At 43.3% G+C, this 17,868-nt stretch overlaps 1 protein-coding gene across 1 annotated transcript in view; it reads right to left on the bottom strand.

Moving 5' to 3' along the window:
• The window catches only part of LOC117092529 (E3 ubiquitin-protein ligase HERC2-like), a 164,448-nt gene that overhangs the window by 81,222 nt on the left and 65,358 nt on the right, over positions 1–17,868 (bottom strand). Inside the window, 7 exon segments of the mRNA XM_033226255.1 lie at positions 3,222–3,407; positions 4,075–4,230; positions 6,109–6,293; positions 11,876–12,054; positions 13,431–13,555; positions 13,647–13,875; positions 14,621–14,821. Of these exon segments, the coding sequence (XP_033082146.1) occupies positions 3,222–3,407; positions 4,075–4,230; positions 6,109–6,293; positions 11,876–12,054; positions 13,431–13,555; positions 13,647–13,875; positions 14,621–14,821 (1,261 nt within the window).

Here is a 17,868-nt window from a genome sequence, read left to right as displayed (position 1 = left end):
TAGTTAAAACTGCATCACAAAGCAGAAACAGAAGAAAGTATCCTTAAGAGTCAAAGGTACTTACAAAGAAATTCCTAAAACAAATATCATACTTCGTGTATGAAATCTTGAAAGCTTTTTCTCTGCTACTAAGAAAAAGGCAAGGAGGCACACTGTCACCATTTCTACTCCACAATGCACTACTGGTCCTAGCAAGTGCAATAAGTCACTAGGGGAAAAGCTGCAAGATCAGACCAGACACAAGTATAGACAATCACTTGGTTCAGACAAAGGTAGCACCCCAGAAGAGAGACCAAGGACAGTCTTTTCACCCAAAGGTGCTGGCACAAAGACGCTATGTACAAAATGCCTGTGGAAAAAAAGTGACATGTGACCCCTATCTCATAACATGCACAAAAATCAAGTCCAAGTGCACTATAGCTCTTAACATGAAAGTTAAGACTATAAAACTTTAAGGTATAAAAGAAAATCTGGGTAAGAAAAAGATTTCTTAAGGCACAAAATGAACAACCATTAAAATAGTTAACAAACTGGATTTCACTAGTATTACTTCTGTTCATCAGAAAACACTTTTAAGTGACTACACAGGCCTCAGTGAGAGAAAAAGCTCCATGAGAAATAGAGCCAAAAGTTCATATCCCAAATGTACAAAAACACTCATATGAATGACTAAAAAGAAAAAAGATAATCAGATAGAAAAATGGGCACAAACCTTGAATTGGCAGTTCACAAAAGAGAATTTCCAACTGATTAATGTACATATGAAAAGGTATGAAACCTCACTATTAATCTAGAAAATGCTAATTGAAACCACAATGAGATACCAGTGACACCCATCAGAATGGCTCAAACAGGGAGTGCCAGCAATGCTAGGTCTTGGCACAGAAGTGGAACACCGAGAATTCTCACTTTGCGGTGGAGATGAGCAGCAGCACAATCACTGTGGAAAACTGGCATTCTGTATTAAAGGCATCCTCTACAAACCAAGAGTCCCACCAAGAAACAGAAAGCATGATTAAAGAAACAGATGTAAGAATGTTAATATATTGTCAGGAGCACTGGCTCATGACTCTTATGTCAGCACCTTGGGAGGCCAAAGTGGGAGGATTACTTGAGCCTAGGAGTTTGAGACCAGCCTGGGCAACAGAGGGAGACCGTGTCTCTACAAAAAATTGAAAAATTAGCCAGGCATGGTGGCAAATGCTTGTAGTCCCACCTAGGTGGAAGGATATGGTAACATATTAATTTAACCTAAACCTGGAAACAACTTACATTTCCATCAACAAGTAGAATGAATAGGTTGTTGTATATTTGAACAAAAGTATACTACATATGGCAATAAAAATGAAAGAACTCAGTAACAGGGCGAGGCTCAGAAACCAAAAGGTACATACTGTCTAATTCCACTTATATGAAGTCCAAGAACAGACAGAATTAAAATGATGTTGGGTAGGGACGAGAACTTAGTATAAGATGATCAGAAGGAAGGTGGCAACGACCACACAGCCTGCGGGGAAGGGCACTTTTCAGAGAGATGAGTCAGCGTTTGGGAGGGTCCTGCCATTATCCAGGCTAAGGCTTGAATGGCTGTGACTCGGTTCTCTCTGTGATCAATTACAGGAATGTGCTGGGTACTTTTGTGTATGTGTTACTTATCACAATTTCAAAAGGCTTTACAGTGAGTAAGTTGCTTATCTGAGCAAATGAATGCACCTCAACTGTATGACAGTAGAGAGACAAAATAACATACGACTACGTAAGCTCACTCCTTAACAAAAGGGGAAGAACGGTGCTGAAAGTACTGACTGTTGGTCCGGCACGGTGGCTCACGCCTGTAATCCCAGCACTTTGGGAGGCCGAGGTGGGCGGATCACAAGGTCAGGAAATTGAGACCATCCTGGCTAACACGGTGAAACCCCGTCTCTACTAAAAATACAAAAAATTAGCCGGGCGAGGTGGCGGGCGCCTGTAATCCCAGCCACCGGGAGGCTGAGGCAGGAGAATGGCATGAACCCAAGAGGCGGAGCTTGCAGTGAGCCCAGATCACACCACTGCACTCCTGCCTGGGCAACAGGGCGAGACTCCGTCTCAAAAAAAAAAAAAAAAAAAAGACAGTACTGACTGTTTTTAAAAAAAAAAAAAAAAAAAAAACCATGTTCAATGTCCTGGGGCTGTTTTCCTCAGGACAACTGCTACCTCTTGTTTTAAGCTCCCATGTTAGAGGGATGATGGTCTAAAACACAAGAAGAAGAAAAAGCCCACCCAGCTTGAGATTTCATATAAATCAAAATTTAACCATGATTTTGACTGATTCTGAGTCCAGGAAGCTAGAACCATAGAAAGCATGGTGACTTAGATTCAAAAACCCAAAGCTCAAAACATTGAGAAGACAAGTGTCCTTCCAATTTGGGATGCACTACAGGCAATGCCTGTACGGAAGTGCTCAGGTGACTCCAGGAATTCCGCATCTCACTAACATCAAACAACCAGAGGACTCTGGAGAGTCTTCCCATATCAATCTCTGCCTCCTGAGCTGGACCACAGATAACCACCTCAACAGCACCTTCTGGAGGCACCAGGACTTCGTAAAATTTCATTTCAGTACTTAACAAAGATTACTAATGGAAAAACCTTCCTTAAATATAACCAAATATAGTCAGGCACAGTGGCTCATTCCTGTAATCCCAGCACTTTGGGAGGTAGACGCGGGTGGATCCCTTGAGATCAGGAGTTCGAGACCATCCTGGACAACATGGTGAAACCCCGTCTCTACTGAAAATACAAAAGTAAGCCGGGCATGGTGGTATGCACCTGTGGTCCCAGCTACTCAGGAGGCTGAGGCAGGAGAATCACTTGAGCCCCGGAGGCGGAGGTTGCAGTGAGCTGAGATCATGACACTGCACTCCAGCCTGGGCAACAGAACAAGATGTAGTGTCAAAAAAAGAGATAGATATAGATAGATAGATAGATAGACAGACAGACAGACAGACGGATACATAGATAATATATACACAGACACACACACACATATATTTGGGTAATATATATATACGACCCACATTTCTTCTGATTTGGATTATCTTCATTTTTCACTTATACTACCATCAGTAGAAATGGCAAATAATTGGTCTTCCTTTGTATTCTTTCAAATTGAACAGCAAGAATAGGTAAGACAAGGACAATAAAACTTTCCTCAGTAAAAGTCCTTTAAGACGCCGTACCCATTATGCCAGGCCAGGCTAACTCTTCATGATCATCCCGTTCCTTTCCCGGAGCCAGGTGGTTGAACCGATCCAGATGTTCCAACAGGCCACCCAGCAGAGGTACAGCTCCAGCCTCTTGCATGAGACCAGCATTTTTACTGAGCAGAAGCACTATAGAAACTACTAGTTCTGGAAGGAGAACACCTACATTTAAGAAATAATAAGATTTAAATAAGTATTTATCCTATAAAAGCTATTTGTAAACTTGTTCTGTGTTTAAATTATGCTAAGTCACAAAATAAGAAATGTTTGTCCTTCAGCATATTTCTACAGGACTATCTTATATTTTATATCGAGACTGGTATAGCTATCAAACAGAACCCTTTAAGTTACAAAAATATTTTCCAAAACACTGTATTTCAATCACAGAACTATGAACTAGAGTCTCCTACTCAGAAAATTAAGTGTTTATTGGTATGTTCATCATCAGGAAAAAAACACTAAAAAATAATGCTCTAACCTCAAAAAGTTAAAACATACCAGGTAATATCAGAATTTTTGAGATCCTTAATGAGGTACCTAATTTTTATTATGCTGTCAAAATAAAATTAGACAATTATCTTTGACCTCACTATTGAAGTATCAATAATGGAAGTATAAATCTAAATTACCAATTATATTTAAAGCTATATGAGCCCCATACCAGCTGGCTTAACAACAGAACTGTCAGTAACTAAAAAAAAAACAAAGGTGAAAGGGCAGGAGGACCAGAAAATTTAGAGAGTACATGCAGGCAGGCTGATCAGGAAAGAAGACACTTCAGCTTTCACCTATCTCCTAAAACTGTACACAAGCAGGAAACAACAGGTACCTGTAAAGTCCCCTTCCACAATGCAAGCCACCTCTGCGAAGTGCCGCCAGCTGGTAGAAGCAACGCTGGCTGCCACAGGCAGTATATCTCCAATGTGCGTGCACAGAAGGGCCGTGTACTTCTTCAGCAAGGAACCAACGCCCATTAGCTCTGGACCTTGAAGAAGGATTGAGAAATTTTCATTTTCACTATAAAAATTTTTCTCTGTAAACAAACTAACTGCTCCATGCTACTCTCATCTATACATCTTTTACCCATAATAAATTTCTCAAACAGGAGCCTGTTAACCCTTAGTCTTTGGGCTCTTTCTATATCATGTAACTGGAGGGGCAGTATTTTATGTCAAGTTTTATACCCTGCACTACAGAGTACCTAGAAATTTGGGGTGTATAAATACTAAAGTCATAATTTAATTTAACGATTTTTTTTTTTTTTTTTACAGACGGGGTCTCACTATGTTGCCCAGATTGGACTCGAACCCCTGGGCTCAAGTGATCCTCCTGCGTCAGCCTCCTGAGTAGTTAGAACTATAGGCATGCACCACCACGCCCAGCTCTAAATTTTTAAAACTTTCTATCTAGTACATAAATGTTTCCTAAAAGCTTGTAAATTATTCCCAGAAAACAAAGTTAGGCACTTTTATGCTCCATAAAATCTTCAGTTTTGTCGGGCAGTGGCTCACGCCTGTAATCCCAGCACTTTGGGAGGCCGAGGCGAGTGGATCACGAGGTCAGCAGTTTGAGACCAGCCTGACCAACACAGTGAAACCCTGTCTCTACTAAAAAAAAAAAAAAAAAAAAATTAGCCGGGTATGGTGGCAGGCGCCTGTAATCCCAGCTTCTTGGGAGGCTGAGGCAGGAGAATCTCTTGAAACCAGAAGGTGGAAGATGCAGTGAGCCAAGATTGCACTGTAGCCTGGCCAATGAGAGCAAAACTCCGTCTCAAAAAAAAAAAAAAAAACTTCAGTTTTTCTGCCTACATGGTTCTCTTCGGTTTTTTTGTTTTTTGGTTTTTTTTTTTGAGATGGAGTTCTCCTGCCTCAGCCTTCAGAGTAGCTGGGACTACAGGCACCTGCCACTACACCCAGCTAATTTTTTGTATTTTTAGTAGAGATGAGGTTTCACTATGTTGGCCAGGCTGGTCTTGAATTCCTGACCTTGTGATCCGCCCACCTGGGCCTCCCAAAGTGCTGGGATTACAGGCGTAAACCACTGCGCCCGGCCTCCTACATGGTTCTTAATAGCTTTTCAGTCCTTGTGACTTTGTCTTTAAGATGGTCGCCTATTTCTCTTTCAAGCTATCAACTCATCTACGAAAACCTGAAAGTTTCCATTATTGACAAGAGCCTAACTCTTCAGAAAGTAATTAAGTTACTTTGGAAAAAAAAAACACCTACAAAAATACTAATGGAAGCAGAAGACCCTTCCATCCTTGACAGAAAGTCTCATGATGGAGGGCCAGCCGCTGCCCTGGATGCTTGAGGAGGGGAACCATTCCCTGGACAGTGCACAGCACTGAGTACTTACACACCATTCTATTCTTGATCCTCACAGGCTGCCTCAGGGATTATCCCAAGTCTTTGGCCCCATCAGACTTGGTCTAACGTCTAAACTATTAAGCAGAGCTGTAACTGAAACCCAGTCATCCTCCAGCAATTCTTCCCATCCACCCAGCTGGCTCCCACATGTGACATATGAATAGGCTGCCACTGTTCACTTCCTACATCATGCCAGTCTCCAGCATTCCACAGCACAAGGAACAAACCTGATAAATCTTCTGTAAGACTAAACTGAACTTACAGGATGCTACTACTGATGTCTAAAAAACTGAAATATTAAGACAACAAAATTAAAATATTAACGAGGCTAACACAGAAGGGTCTGACTCAAAAAAGTGGAGGCAAAATGAAGCCTCAAAATTGGTACATTTAGTAGTATAACAACTACACATCTGGGCATATAGGATGGACACGTCGAAAAGCCTAAATTAACCCTCGATCATGTACAAGACACTTTCCCATTTTAAGCAACTTACTGGAAATATCTGAGGTCTGACCAATACCTTCCCCTGGATAAAGTTTACTAATAAGCAAACGTTGAAAACGCAGCAACAGATCCAGTGAAGCAGATCTTTCATGACTGTGTTGCTCAAAGTCCAGACACGATGAAATCCGACGGGCAACATCCTTCAATCTGGCCACAGTCTGAGAAGCAATGTTTCTACACAGGAAAAAAGAGGATTACAAAATTAAACAAGTTACTTAGATTTAAAAGAAAAAGGGATGGGGTAAATCATGACAAACTAACATCACAAACACAGATCATACATGAAGATGACCTGCAGCTGGCTTCCCTCCCCAAATGTGTCCGGTGTATCTGCAATAAGCACCACCTCAGCCAAAACAGAGCAGAAGGGCACGGAAGACTCAAAAGAGATAATGATGCCCTCGTGCCTCAAAAATGTGCGCCTACGGAGCTGCGTGCAGTGGTCCAAACTGCAGAGGATCTTGCTTCAAAAGGAATACTTCTGTATACCCGATATCCAAGGAATGTAAACATTAAGACAACGAAACTTAAAATCTTGAGGAGGCTAATATAGAAATACCTGATCCTCTAGAAAGAAAAAACACGGTGTCGTTATTTTTTGTCCAAAGCTGCATTTCAAACAGAAATGTGATACTACTCTTCAAGACAAGACTCGCCTGCATTGCTGCATCTGCCTTGCAAGTCCACCTTGAGCCCTTACTCGCAAGCAGCACTGGGGTGGGCCATGCAGCAGGTACTCAGGGCTCAGGGAGTCCGGGAAGGAGACCAAAGCAGGTGCCCAAAGAGCATGGCAGCAAACAAAGTAGAAGAGGCTCCAGTTCCAACACTGTGATGTGACTTGAGCCATGAGCCATTGGTAGATGAGAAGAAAAGAGAAGAAATATACGTTCCCAGAAGGTACAGTTAGGAGAGCAGTCAATGTTTCTGGTTCCTTAGCAGAACACCAAGAAACAAGGGCAGGAGAACAAGACAAGGAAGCAAGGGAGAGATGGTGCAGGTAATGGGAGTGTCAGGCTGTGGGACCAGAGTCTGCAATGCCAACCCACCAAGGTTATGAAAGGAAAATAACACTTTCTGTGTGTTTAAGGAAAGTAATTTTTTTTTTTTTTTTGAGATGGAGTCTAGCTTTGTCACCAGGCTGGAGTGCAGTGACACTATCTCAGCTCACCGCAACCTCTGCCTCCCGGGTTCAAGCGATTCTCCTGCCTCAGCCTCCTGAGTAGCTGGGATTACAGGCATGCGCCACCACGGCCAGCTAATTTTTGTATTTTTTTTTTTCTTTTGTAGTAGAGACGGGGTTTCATTATGTTACCCAGGATGGTCTCGATTTCCTGACCTCGTGATCTGCCCACCTCAGCCTCCCAAAGCGCTGGGATTATAGGCGTGAGCCACCGTGCCCGGCCTAAGGAAAGTTAACTCTTATATCAGTGTGAAAGCAAATCTGACAGGACAGGGGAACATGGAGGGGAGAAGAGCCAAACCAGGGCCTGGTTCCAAACCCACTCCACCTGTCCCGTTGAGCCAGGAGCACAAGTGGCTCTCTGCACAACACCAAGAGCGAGGACATGCTTTCAGCTCCACTTTAACTCAGGTTCCTAATGTGACAGCAGGCTTGTCAATGCCACTTGGCCCTGTGGCTCACACGAGAAAACTACCAGCAGTGTGAGTAATGACAGAAGCAGGAGACAGAGGAGCCAGGGTTTGGGAATCCCACAGCAACCCACAGGCCCTCATCACACACAGCAAGGATGCACCCTCACTGGGCTCACCACATCATTCGACATCACCTTTCAGCTTCACTACCTGACAACCTGCCTGGATAACTCCACTGTAACACAAGAAACAGGTCTAGAATCTAGCATGTAAGCTACACCTGAAGGAGCAAAAGACAGTAATAAAATACAATAAAATTTTGTTTATATATTTAATATAAAACTTAGAGCCATAATCACAACGTGTAATTCTGATGGGGTTCACTACTTATAAAAACTCCACAGCACTTTATTTTGAAATGTAAATGGTATTCTGTGGCTCCTTGCCAACATGTAACTTCACAGCTTATTTTTGGCAAGCAGTGATTTCTCCAACCCACGTTTTCCAAGGGAAAAAACGACATGAAATATCTCCAAAAATCTCTTCCAATCTTTAGATAAACTACTATTCAACAACTGCATCTGCCAAGTCAACACATTAAGAATCCTTCAATCACAAACACTTAGGTGAGAAAACAGTGTCTATCCATGCAGGAGAGGGACACATTATCCATGCTTATGAAGACAGCCCGGACTATTGGCTACTGAAAAGTTGTGAATGCATTTTTCTTTTTCTACTTTCCAAAAATTTTGTGAGGTGATAACTATGTTTGTTTCTATTCTTTTTATTTTGTATTTTTTAAGTAAGTACATCCTTATTATAAATCCACTGTAGAACCAATGACCCATACAGGACCCCACGTGCCAAAGGAACCAAAAAGTCACACACAGCGAAGATGAAGACACAGGAGACAACCTATGTGGACAGCACAGAGCCACCTGCCCAGGACACCAACGGAGCCACAGGTGCGATTCAAAATGTTCTTAGTTGTATTAATAAATGTGGCCAGGTGCGGTGGCTCACACCTGTAAACCCAACACTTTCGGAGGCTAAGGCGGGCAGATTACCTGAGAATGGGAGTTCAAGATCACCCTAGCCAACATGCGGAAACTCCATCTCTACTAAAAATACAAAAATTAGTCAGGTATGGTGGCATGCACCTGATGTCCCAGCCATTTAGGAGGCTGAGGCAAGAGAATCATTTGAACCCAGGAGGCAGAGGTTGCAGTGAGCTGAGATTGTGCCGCTGCACTCCAGTCCGGGCAACAGAGTGAAACTCCATCTCGGGCGGAAAAAAAAATTGTTCCTAGTCACATTAATAAAAGTAAAAAAAAAAAAAAAAACACAAATAAAACTCATTTTAATAATGGTCAGGCGCGGTGGCTCACGCCTGCATCCCAGCACTTTGGGAGGCCAAGGCGGGCAGATTACTTGAGGTCAGGAGTTCGAGACCAGCCTGGCCAACGTGGTAAACTCTGTCCCCACAAAAATACAAAAATCAGCCAGGCGTGGTGGTGTACGCCTGTAGTCCCAGCTGCTCAGGAGGCTGAGGTAGGAGGATCACTTGAACCCAAGAGGCAGAGGATGCAGTGAGCCAAGATTATGCCACTGTACTCTGGCCTAGGCAACAGAGCAAGACTCCATCTCAAAAAATAAAAATAATTTTAACAATGCATCATACTTATCCCAACAGATTGAAAATATTACCATTTCAACATGAAATCAATATAAGAAAAATTGTTGAGATATTTTACATAGGTTATTTCATAAGTCCTCAAAAACCATCAGGGTAGCTTACATATGTAGCACATTTCAATTTGGACGATGAAATTTGCATTGAAAATATCTGATCTGCACTTAGACTCATAAAATATACAGTTGACGAAGTAGACTCACATGGCCAAGTTATTCTAAACACACTTAAATGCTTTCTAATAATGGAATCAAGTTTTTAAACCTGCATTTTAATTAATAAAAATTAAACAGATAAAATATTCAGTGTCTCAGCTACAATGGACACACTTCAAGTGTTGATCAGCAAACTGTGTGAGTGCGGCCAGACTGGCCAGCGCAGGCTACACGGCTACAGCTCAAACAGCACAGCTGCAGGCCAAACAGGCCAGTCTCTCTGCACATGGAAACAGTCTGAGCAAGCAGGAGATGGGGAAAACGGGCACTGTCCTCGTGAGAACAAAGGACCCACAACTGCACTCACTCCCTGCCAAAGATACCAACAGCCCATGATGCAGCCTCAGAAAATGGAGAGGCATTCAAGAACTTAGAAAAGCACCTCTGGAAAATGCTCACTTTAAAACTTTGCATGTAACTTTACATTTTAATTACAAAGTTTTTAACATCCATGTTCTCCTTTATTCTTAATGAACTCTGTGAAAGTAAATACAGCTTTTATTCTTACTCCTATAGTCACTGTGTTGGAAGTTCACCTATGTGAGCAAGCTGTTGCAACTGAAATTTTCTGAGAACAAATCCCAAGCTCTTTCCATTAACACAAACTAAATTATTAAGTTTAGTTCTCTTTATTTCCATTTGTTAAAGACCAGAATGTGTGAAATATGCATTATCAGATTAGAAAAACAAAACAAACATCAGAAAAACGTTTTTCAAAATAGCATTTACTAAAATCTATGATAGAAACTAGCTCTAAAACTTCCTATTTCAAAATTTCACTGTGTGTCCACTAAGTTCGTTTTTCTGGCTGTGGACAGCAGGGCCACCCCATGCCCCAGACCCACCATGGCCCCATGGCCAGGCCAGCTGAGAGCTGCGGCCACTGCCCAGGGCTCCCTGCTGTGCTCGGCCACCTGATCCAACCTGCCAGCGGTTTGCCTTCTCTGTGTGTAGAAACTAAAATCAGGAGCCCAAGTTTACAAAAGCAGATTTTTATTAAATAGAGGTACAAATGTGTTTCATTTTCTAATAAATCTCTTTCACAAATCATCTTGCTTTTCCGCTCTTCTTGAGTGATCACTTTTACACAACACTGTCTGACTCTTTTGGCTTCTGCCAAAGTTTTAGCCTCTGTTCACAGGCTGAGTCTGACTTCTTCCCACCTCCTCCTAGTCTGGCCTTACAAAACAACGCTCATCATTCTTTCACATTGACTTTAGTTTTGAAAAGAAAAGTTATCTTACACAGTAGTATGTATAACTCTGTAATATATAAAGTGAGGCAATGATAGAACTAGTTTTAAAAATAACCTTCCCATGATGATTTCACTTGCATCCACCTGCTTATTACTAGGAATCTTTTCACATGTTTACTGCACACCCCAATTTCTCTTCTGTGAAAAACTTTTGAGTATCATCATACCCTCCAACTTCTCCTCTCACCTATGTTGAAAAGGATCTGCTCTTTATCCTAACATCTGTACTAGGTAATTTTCAGAATATTCCCTCCATCACCAAACAAATTTTTGAGATCCTTGTGATAGATTTCACGATCTTAATATGAAAACCAATAATCACCTACTAAAATACAATACAGGTCATGCACAGTGGCTAACATCTGTAATCCCAACACTTTCAGAGGCCAAGGCAGGAGAATCACCTAAGGTCAGGAGTTTTGAGACCAGCCTGACCAATATTTTGAAACCCCGTCTCTGCTACAAATACAAAAATCAGCCAGGTGTGGTTGCGGACGCCTGCAGTCCCAGCTACTTGGGAGGCTGACGCAGGAGAAGTGCTTGAACCCAGGAGGTAGAGGTTGCAGTGAGCCAAGATCATGACACTGCACTCCAGCCTGGGTGATAGAGTGAGACCCCGTCTCAGAAAACAAAAATTTAAAAAAATTAATAAGTAAATAAATAGGCCGGGCGTGGTGGTTCATGCCTGTAATCCCAACACCTTGGGAGGCCAATGCGGGCAGATCACCTGAGGTCGGGAGTTCCAGACCAGCCTGACCACCATGAAGAAACCCCGTCTCTACTAAACATACAAAATTAGCCGGGTGTGGTGGCACACGCCTGTAATCCCAGCTGCTTGAGAGGCTGAGGCAGGAGAATCACTTGAACTCGGGAAGTGGAAGTTGCGGTGAGCCAAGATCGTGCCATTGCACTCAGCCTGGGCAACAAGAGCGAAATGCTGTCTCAAAAAACAAAAAAGTAAGTAAATAAAATACAATACAATACTGCTAATACGATTTACCTAAGAAGCTGTTGTATGAGCTGAACCAGAGGCAAACACTGTTTGCCAGAAGACTCACAGATCCCCGTATTAATAAGGTCTTTATCCAATGGAGTCCTGCTTCTGTGAAATGTTGACGCATTTGCTTCCTGTTCGTCAATTTCTTTTTCCTTCTGTGCTTCTTTTTTGGCTTCAATATCCTGTAATTTGTAAACAAAAATTGTTTACAAGTGATCTCATTAGCAGGTGTGAAGGCACACAGGCTGGCTGAGCCCTGACCCTAGTGCCAAGCCATCCCAGCCTCTGTGTGCTACCACACACACCTACCCACAGGACCCCACCTGCCCTGTTGGAAACCCCAACTCGGCCGTGCAGTTTCAAACAGTGTCTTCTTTTTACAGATCCAAGGTCCAGGCTGCCTCTGCTGACGCTCTCCAGCCTCCTTCTGTGAAGTCCCTAAAATCTTTAACCCTGCTACTGGCTCTCACAAACCTCCAATGTGATCTGCCCCACACACGCAGCATCCAGCTGCTTTGTAAGGGTAAGAAGCTGCTATAATTCTTACACACACTGGTTCAAATGCAAATGGAAAAGCCACTCTGGGAAACTATGAACACACACTGACCCCAGGACCTAACAAATTCCATTCCAAGTGTTTACCCAAAGGGAGAACATATGTTCACTAAAGTACTTGTACACAGCACAATCATGGCAGCTCTACGCGGCCAAAAACCAGAAAGCCTGGGCACGGTGGCTCATGCTTGTAATCCCAACACTATGGAAGGCCAAGGTGGGGGGATCACTTGAGCCTAGGAGTTCGAGACCATCCTGTGCAACATAGTGAAACCTTGTTTCTACAAAAAATCAAAAAACTAGCCGGGCATGGTGACACGCCTGTGGTCCCTGCAGCACAGGAGGCTGAGGTGGGAGGATCATTTGGGCCGAGGAGGACAAGGCTGCCGTGAGCCAACATCAGGTCACTGCATCCAGCCTGGGCAACAGAGCGAGACTCTGTCTCAAAAAAAAAACAAAAAAAACAAAAAAACAAAAACAAAAAGCAATTAAATGTCCTTCAATAGAAGCATGAACTAACAACCAGCACTACATCTATAAAATGGAAAGCTTCCCAATTATAAAAGCCAAGTCACAAGACACACAACATTGTGAGTGAATCTGAAAATCCTTCTGCAAGGCAACGCAGGAAAGAGTGCATCCTCTGCAGTTACACTGCTGCAACACTCAGAGCAGGAAAATGAATCTCATCTGAGGGCAGGGGAGCGTCCTGGCTGCGAGTGCCAAGGGGCACAGGGATCTTTCCGGGTGACGGGAATGGTCTACATGATGGACAGGTTACCTCTTAACTTCACTGAAACAGACAACATGCAGGATTTCATCACAATTAAATCGTATCTCAATCATTGTTTAAATTAGCACAGAAAAGAATTTAAATTTAAAAAAATACTTGGATATGATACAAGTTGAGTGTTTTACTGTTTTCAGTTATTCTTCACATGTGTGAATGTGGTATTTCCGATCTCAGAGCACCACCAGGTCACGTGTGCCTCCAAGGCCATACCTGGATCTCTGCAGTAATGGCTGCGTGTAAGGCTGACTCCAACCCTCCATCAGCCATCAAGCTGCCCACCAGAAGATCAATCATGAATCGACGACCTGGACTTATGTTCACGTCATTGCCTGAAACTGAAATAGAAAGTGTGTGCCAATTTGAGTGAAATGCCATCACCTCCCAGCACCTGGCCCATGCCCTCTCCTGTTCCTTCCCCAAGCCCACCTGCGCAAGGCAGGAGAGCAGAGAGTGCCCGGGCCCGCTCCTCGGCGGTGGGCAGCAGCACGGACCAGCCGCTCTGCAGCACGGACTGGGCGGCCGACTGCACGGTGCTCAGCACGCCCGCGCTGCTGGCCAGGGTCACCACCGTCTGCTTCAGGCTGTTCAGGAGGACGCTGCCCAGACCTAAACCAAGGAATTCCGGGTCAACCTGGTGACTAATGGCAGCATGCAACTGAAAGGAGAAAAACAATTTTCACTTAGAACCCCTAAAAATGAATGAATTGCAAAGTCTTATTAAACACTGAATAAAACTCACTTTGAAGTATTATTTAAATAACCAACTTCTCAGTTTATGTATTTTTAAAAACTGGACTTTTAAAAAACCTCTTACCCACAATAGTTGAAGTATTTTCTAGAGGAATTTTTTTAACCCCACTATGAACATGTATATGGAAAAGCTCAAGATGAGCAGAAGAGCTAAACAACCAGCAACAGCAACCTCCGCCCCGCCTGCCCCAACAATCTGCACCAAACACAGAAATAACGGCCACAATGTAACCAAAAAAGCTGCCACAGGTACAGTCTCAGCTCACTGCAAGCTCCGCCTCCCGGGTTCAAGTCATTGTCCTGCCTCAGCCTCCGAGGAGCTGGGACTACAGGCGCCGCCACCACGCCCGGCTAATTTTTTGTACTTTTAGTAGAGACGGGGTTTCACCGTGTTAGCCAGGATGGTCTGGATCTCCTGACCTCGTGATCCACCCGCCTTGGCCTCCCAAAGTGCTGGGATTACAGGCGTGAGCCACCACGCCCGGCCCAGATCACGTTTTTAGCCTCACGTCCATTATTAGCGCATTACAATCTTACTTTAAAATACTTCACTGAACAGGCCAAACCCCAGGCCCTTCAAAACATATAAGACTTCTTACAAACTCCTCAGACACTTACAAAAGGAGCAAGAAGAAGGAAATCATGAATACCTGAAGTCGCAGAAGATTCAGCGTTGCCACAGCCACGCACTCTTTCTCCTGGGGCGGGGGCCAGTCCGCGGAGCCGTCCATCCCCTCACTCACCTGCCGCAGCAGGAGATCCAGCTGCTCAAAAGTCATTGAGCAAATGTCCACCACAAAAGGGACACGGAGGCCAATGGACCACTCAGAACACGATGACCAGGCAAAGCTCTAAGAGGAAACGCGACAATCTAAAATGAATCTCCAAATGCAGCTGCTGGTCTGCTCCACAGGAGTCCCCAGCATGTGTGCTGGAGCCGCCTTGTATTATCACCTACCATCCCTCTAACCGCCCAGGCCAAAGGCATTCATGGGTGTCTAGCTCACACACTGTCAGCTTCCAATTTTCCCGCCCATTTCACTAGCCCCATCTCATTTGGCCATACCTAAAAAAGTAAAAGCAATTTTAACAATCTTTTCACTCTCAAAATGATTAATGCACATTAATGGATGGCAGTGAGGATCTCCATCCACTTGAAGTGGTACAACAGCAACTCTAGACAATCAATTGTTAGATGCATATAACTCACACACTACCTTTCACAGTGAGAGAACAAGCAATCGGCAAGGATCTAGGAGAACTGTAGAACACCATCAATAAACTGGATCTAATTTATACAACATGTCACCCAACCACAGCAAAATACAGCAAAATACATATACTTTTTTTTTTTTGAGACGGAGTCTCGCTTTGTCACCCAGGTTGGAGCCTCAGCCTCCCAAGTAGCTGGGACTACAGGTGCCCGCCACCAAGCCTGGCTAATTTTTTTTGTATTTTTAGTAGAGATGGGGTTTCACCATGTTAGCCAGGATGGTCTCCATCATCTGACCTCATGATCCACCTGCCTCGGCCTCCCAAAGTGCTGGGAATACAAACGTGAGCCACCGCGCCCAGCCATACATACACTTTTTAAGCACATACAGAATGTTCGCTAAGAGAGAACATATCCTGAGACATAAAACATATCTTAACAAATTTAAAAGAAATGAAATCATATACAGTTTGCTCTCCATTCGCAATGGTATTAAACTAGAAATCACGAACAGAACAATCTACACACATTTAAAAACTGAACAACATACTTAATAATCCATGGGTCAGTCCGGGCACAGTGGCTCACGCTTGTAATACCAATACTTTGGGAGGCCAAGGTGGGGGGATCACCTGAGTCAAGGGGTTCAAGACCAGCCTGGCCAACATGGAGAAACCCCATCTCTACTGAAAATACAAAAAAATTAGCCAGGCGTGGTGGCGGGCACCTGTAGTCACAGCTAATCAGGAGGCTGAGGCAGGAGAATCGCTTGAATCTGGGAGACAGAAGCTGCAGAGAGCTGAGATCAGGCCATTGCACCCCAGCCTGAGCAACAAGGGCGAAACTCCAGGTCAGAAAAAAATAATAATAATAATAATCCATGGGTCAAAACACAATTCTCAAGAGAAATTAGAAAACATTTTGAACATAAATTGAAACACACCAAAATTTGTGGGTTTGATTAAAGCACTGTTTAGAGGAAAATTTACAGCATCAAATCATTATATATTACAAAAAAAGGTAAGTCTAAATCAGCAATCTACATTTCCAACTTAAGAAACCAGAAAAAGACCAAAGTGAACACAAAACAAGCCAAAGGGACAAATGACAAGATAAAAGCAGAAATCAATGAGACTGAAAGTAAAAAAACAAGGGAACAATTAATAAAACTAAAAGATTGTTCTATGAAAAGATCAACAAAATTGAAAAACGCTAGAAAAACTGACAAAGAAAAAACAGAAAAGATACAAATTATCAGTATCAGGAATGAATGCAGGGACATCACCGCAGGCGCCACAGACTTCAGACGGTTAGCAGGAGGATACTAAGGAAAACCCGACATGTACAAATCAGACAACATAGAGGAAGTGAAGCAATGTCTGAGTGCCACGAACCAGGAAAATCCTCCTGGAAACAAACAGGTCACCTGAATAGTTCTATATCGATTAAAGAAATTGAAGTTGAAAAATCTTTTCTTTGTTTGTTTTTTTTTTTTTTTTTGAGACGGAGTTTCGCTCTTATTGCCCAGGCTGGAGTGCAGTGATACGATCCCGACTCACTGCAATCTCCGCCTCCCGGCTTCAAGTGATTCTCCTGTCCCAGCCTCCTGAGTAGCTGGAACTACAGGCGCATGCCACCAAGCTCGACTAATTTTTTGTATTTTCAGTAGAAACGGGGTTTCACCATGCTAGCCAGGCTGGTCTCAAACTCCTGACCTCTGGTGATCCGCCCGCCTCAGCCTCCCAATGTGCTGGGATTACAGGCATGAGCCACCACGCCCGGCGTAAAATCTTTTAGAAAGAAATCTCCAGGCTCAGATGGATTCAAAAACATGTAAAGAAGAAATAACACTAATTCTACACAATCCCTATACGAAATGGAAAAGGAGGGAACACATGCCAATACTTTGTATGAGGTCAGCTTTCCCAACTGAAAGTCAGACAAGATAGTATAATACAAAGAAAAAAACCACAAACCAACATCCCTGATGAGCATCGACAGAAAAATCCTCAACAACATGTTAGCAAGTCAAATTTAGCAATATAGAAACAGAATGGGGCCGGGCGCGGTGGCTCACGCCCGTAATCCCAAAACTTTGGGGTGGCAAGAAGGGTGGATCATGTGAGATGAGGAGTTGGAGATCAGGTTGGCCAACATGGTGAAACCCCATCTCTTAAAAAAAAAAAAAAAAACAAAAATTAGGCATGGTAGTGCACACCTGTAATCCCAGCTACTCAGGAGGCTGAGGCAGGAGAATTGCTTGAACCCAGGAGGCACAGGGTGCAGAGAGCTGAGATTGCACCAATGCACTCCAGTCTGGGTGATAGAGCGAGACTCCGTCTCAGGAAAAAAAAAAAGAAATAGAGTAGTAAATTGTGGCCAAGTGATGTTTACGCCAGTAACACAAGGCTTGGTCAGTATTTAAAAATCAGGCCAGTGCAGTGTCTCTCGTCTGTAATCCCAGCACTTTGGGAGGCCAAGGCAGGTAGACCACTTGAGCTCAGGAGTTCAAGACCAGCCTGGGCAGCATAGTGAAACTCCATCTCTAAGAAAAGAAAAAAAAAATGTTTAAGAAAAAAAAAGTAAAAATCATTAATGTCATACACCATACTAACACACTAAAGAAGGAAAACTGCAGGAACATTTCATTTGAGAAGATTAAAAGCATTTAACAAATTTTAACAT

The sequence above is a fragment of the Trachypithecus francoisi genome, unplaced genomic scaffold (assembly GCF_009764315.1).
Source record: "Trachypithecus francoisi isolate TF-2019V2 unplaced genomic scaffold, Tfra_2.0 Contig00089, whole genome shotgun sequence".
Classification (NCBI taxonomy): Eukaryota; Metazoa; Chordata; class Mammalia; order Primates; family Cercopithecidae; genus Trachypithecus; species Trachypithecus francoisi.
Note: the sequence above shows the minus strand (reverse complement) of the source record. Positions and strands in the feature narration are given on the sequence as shown.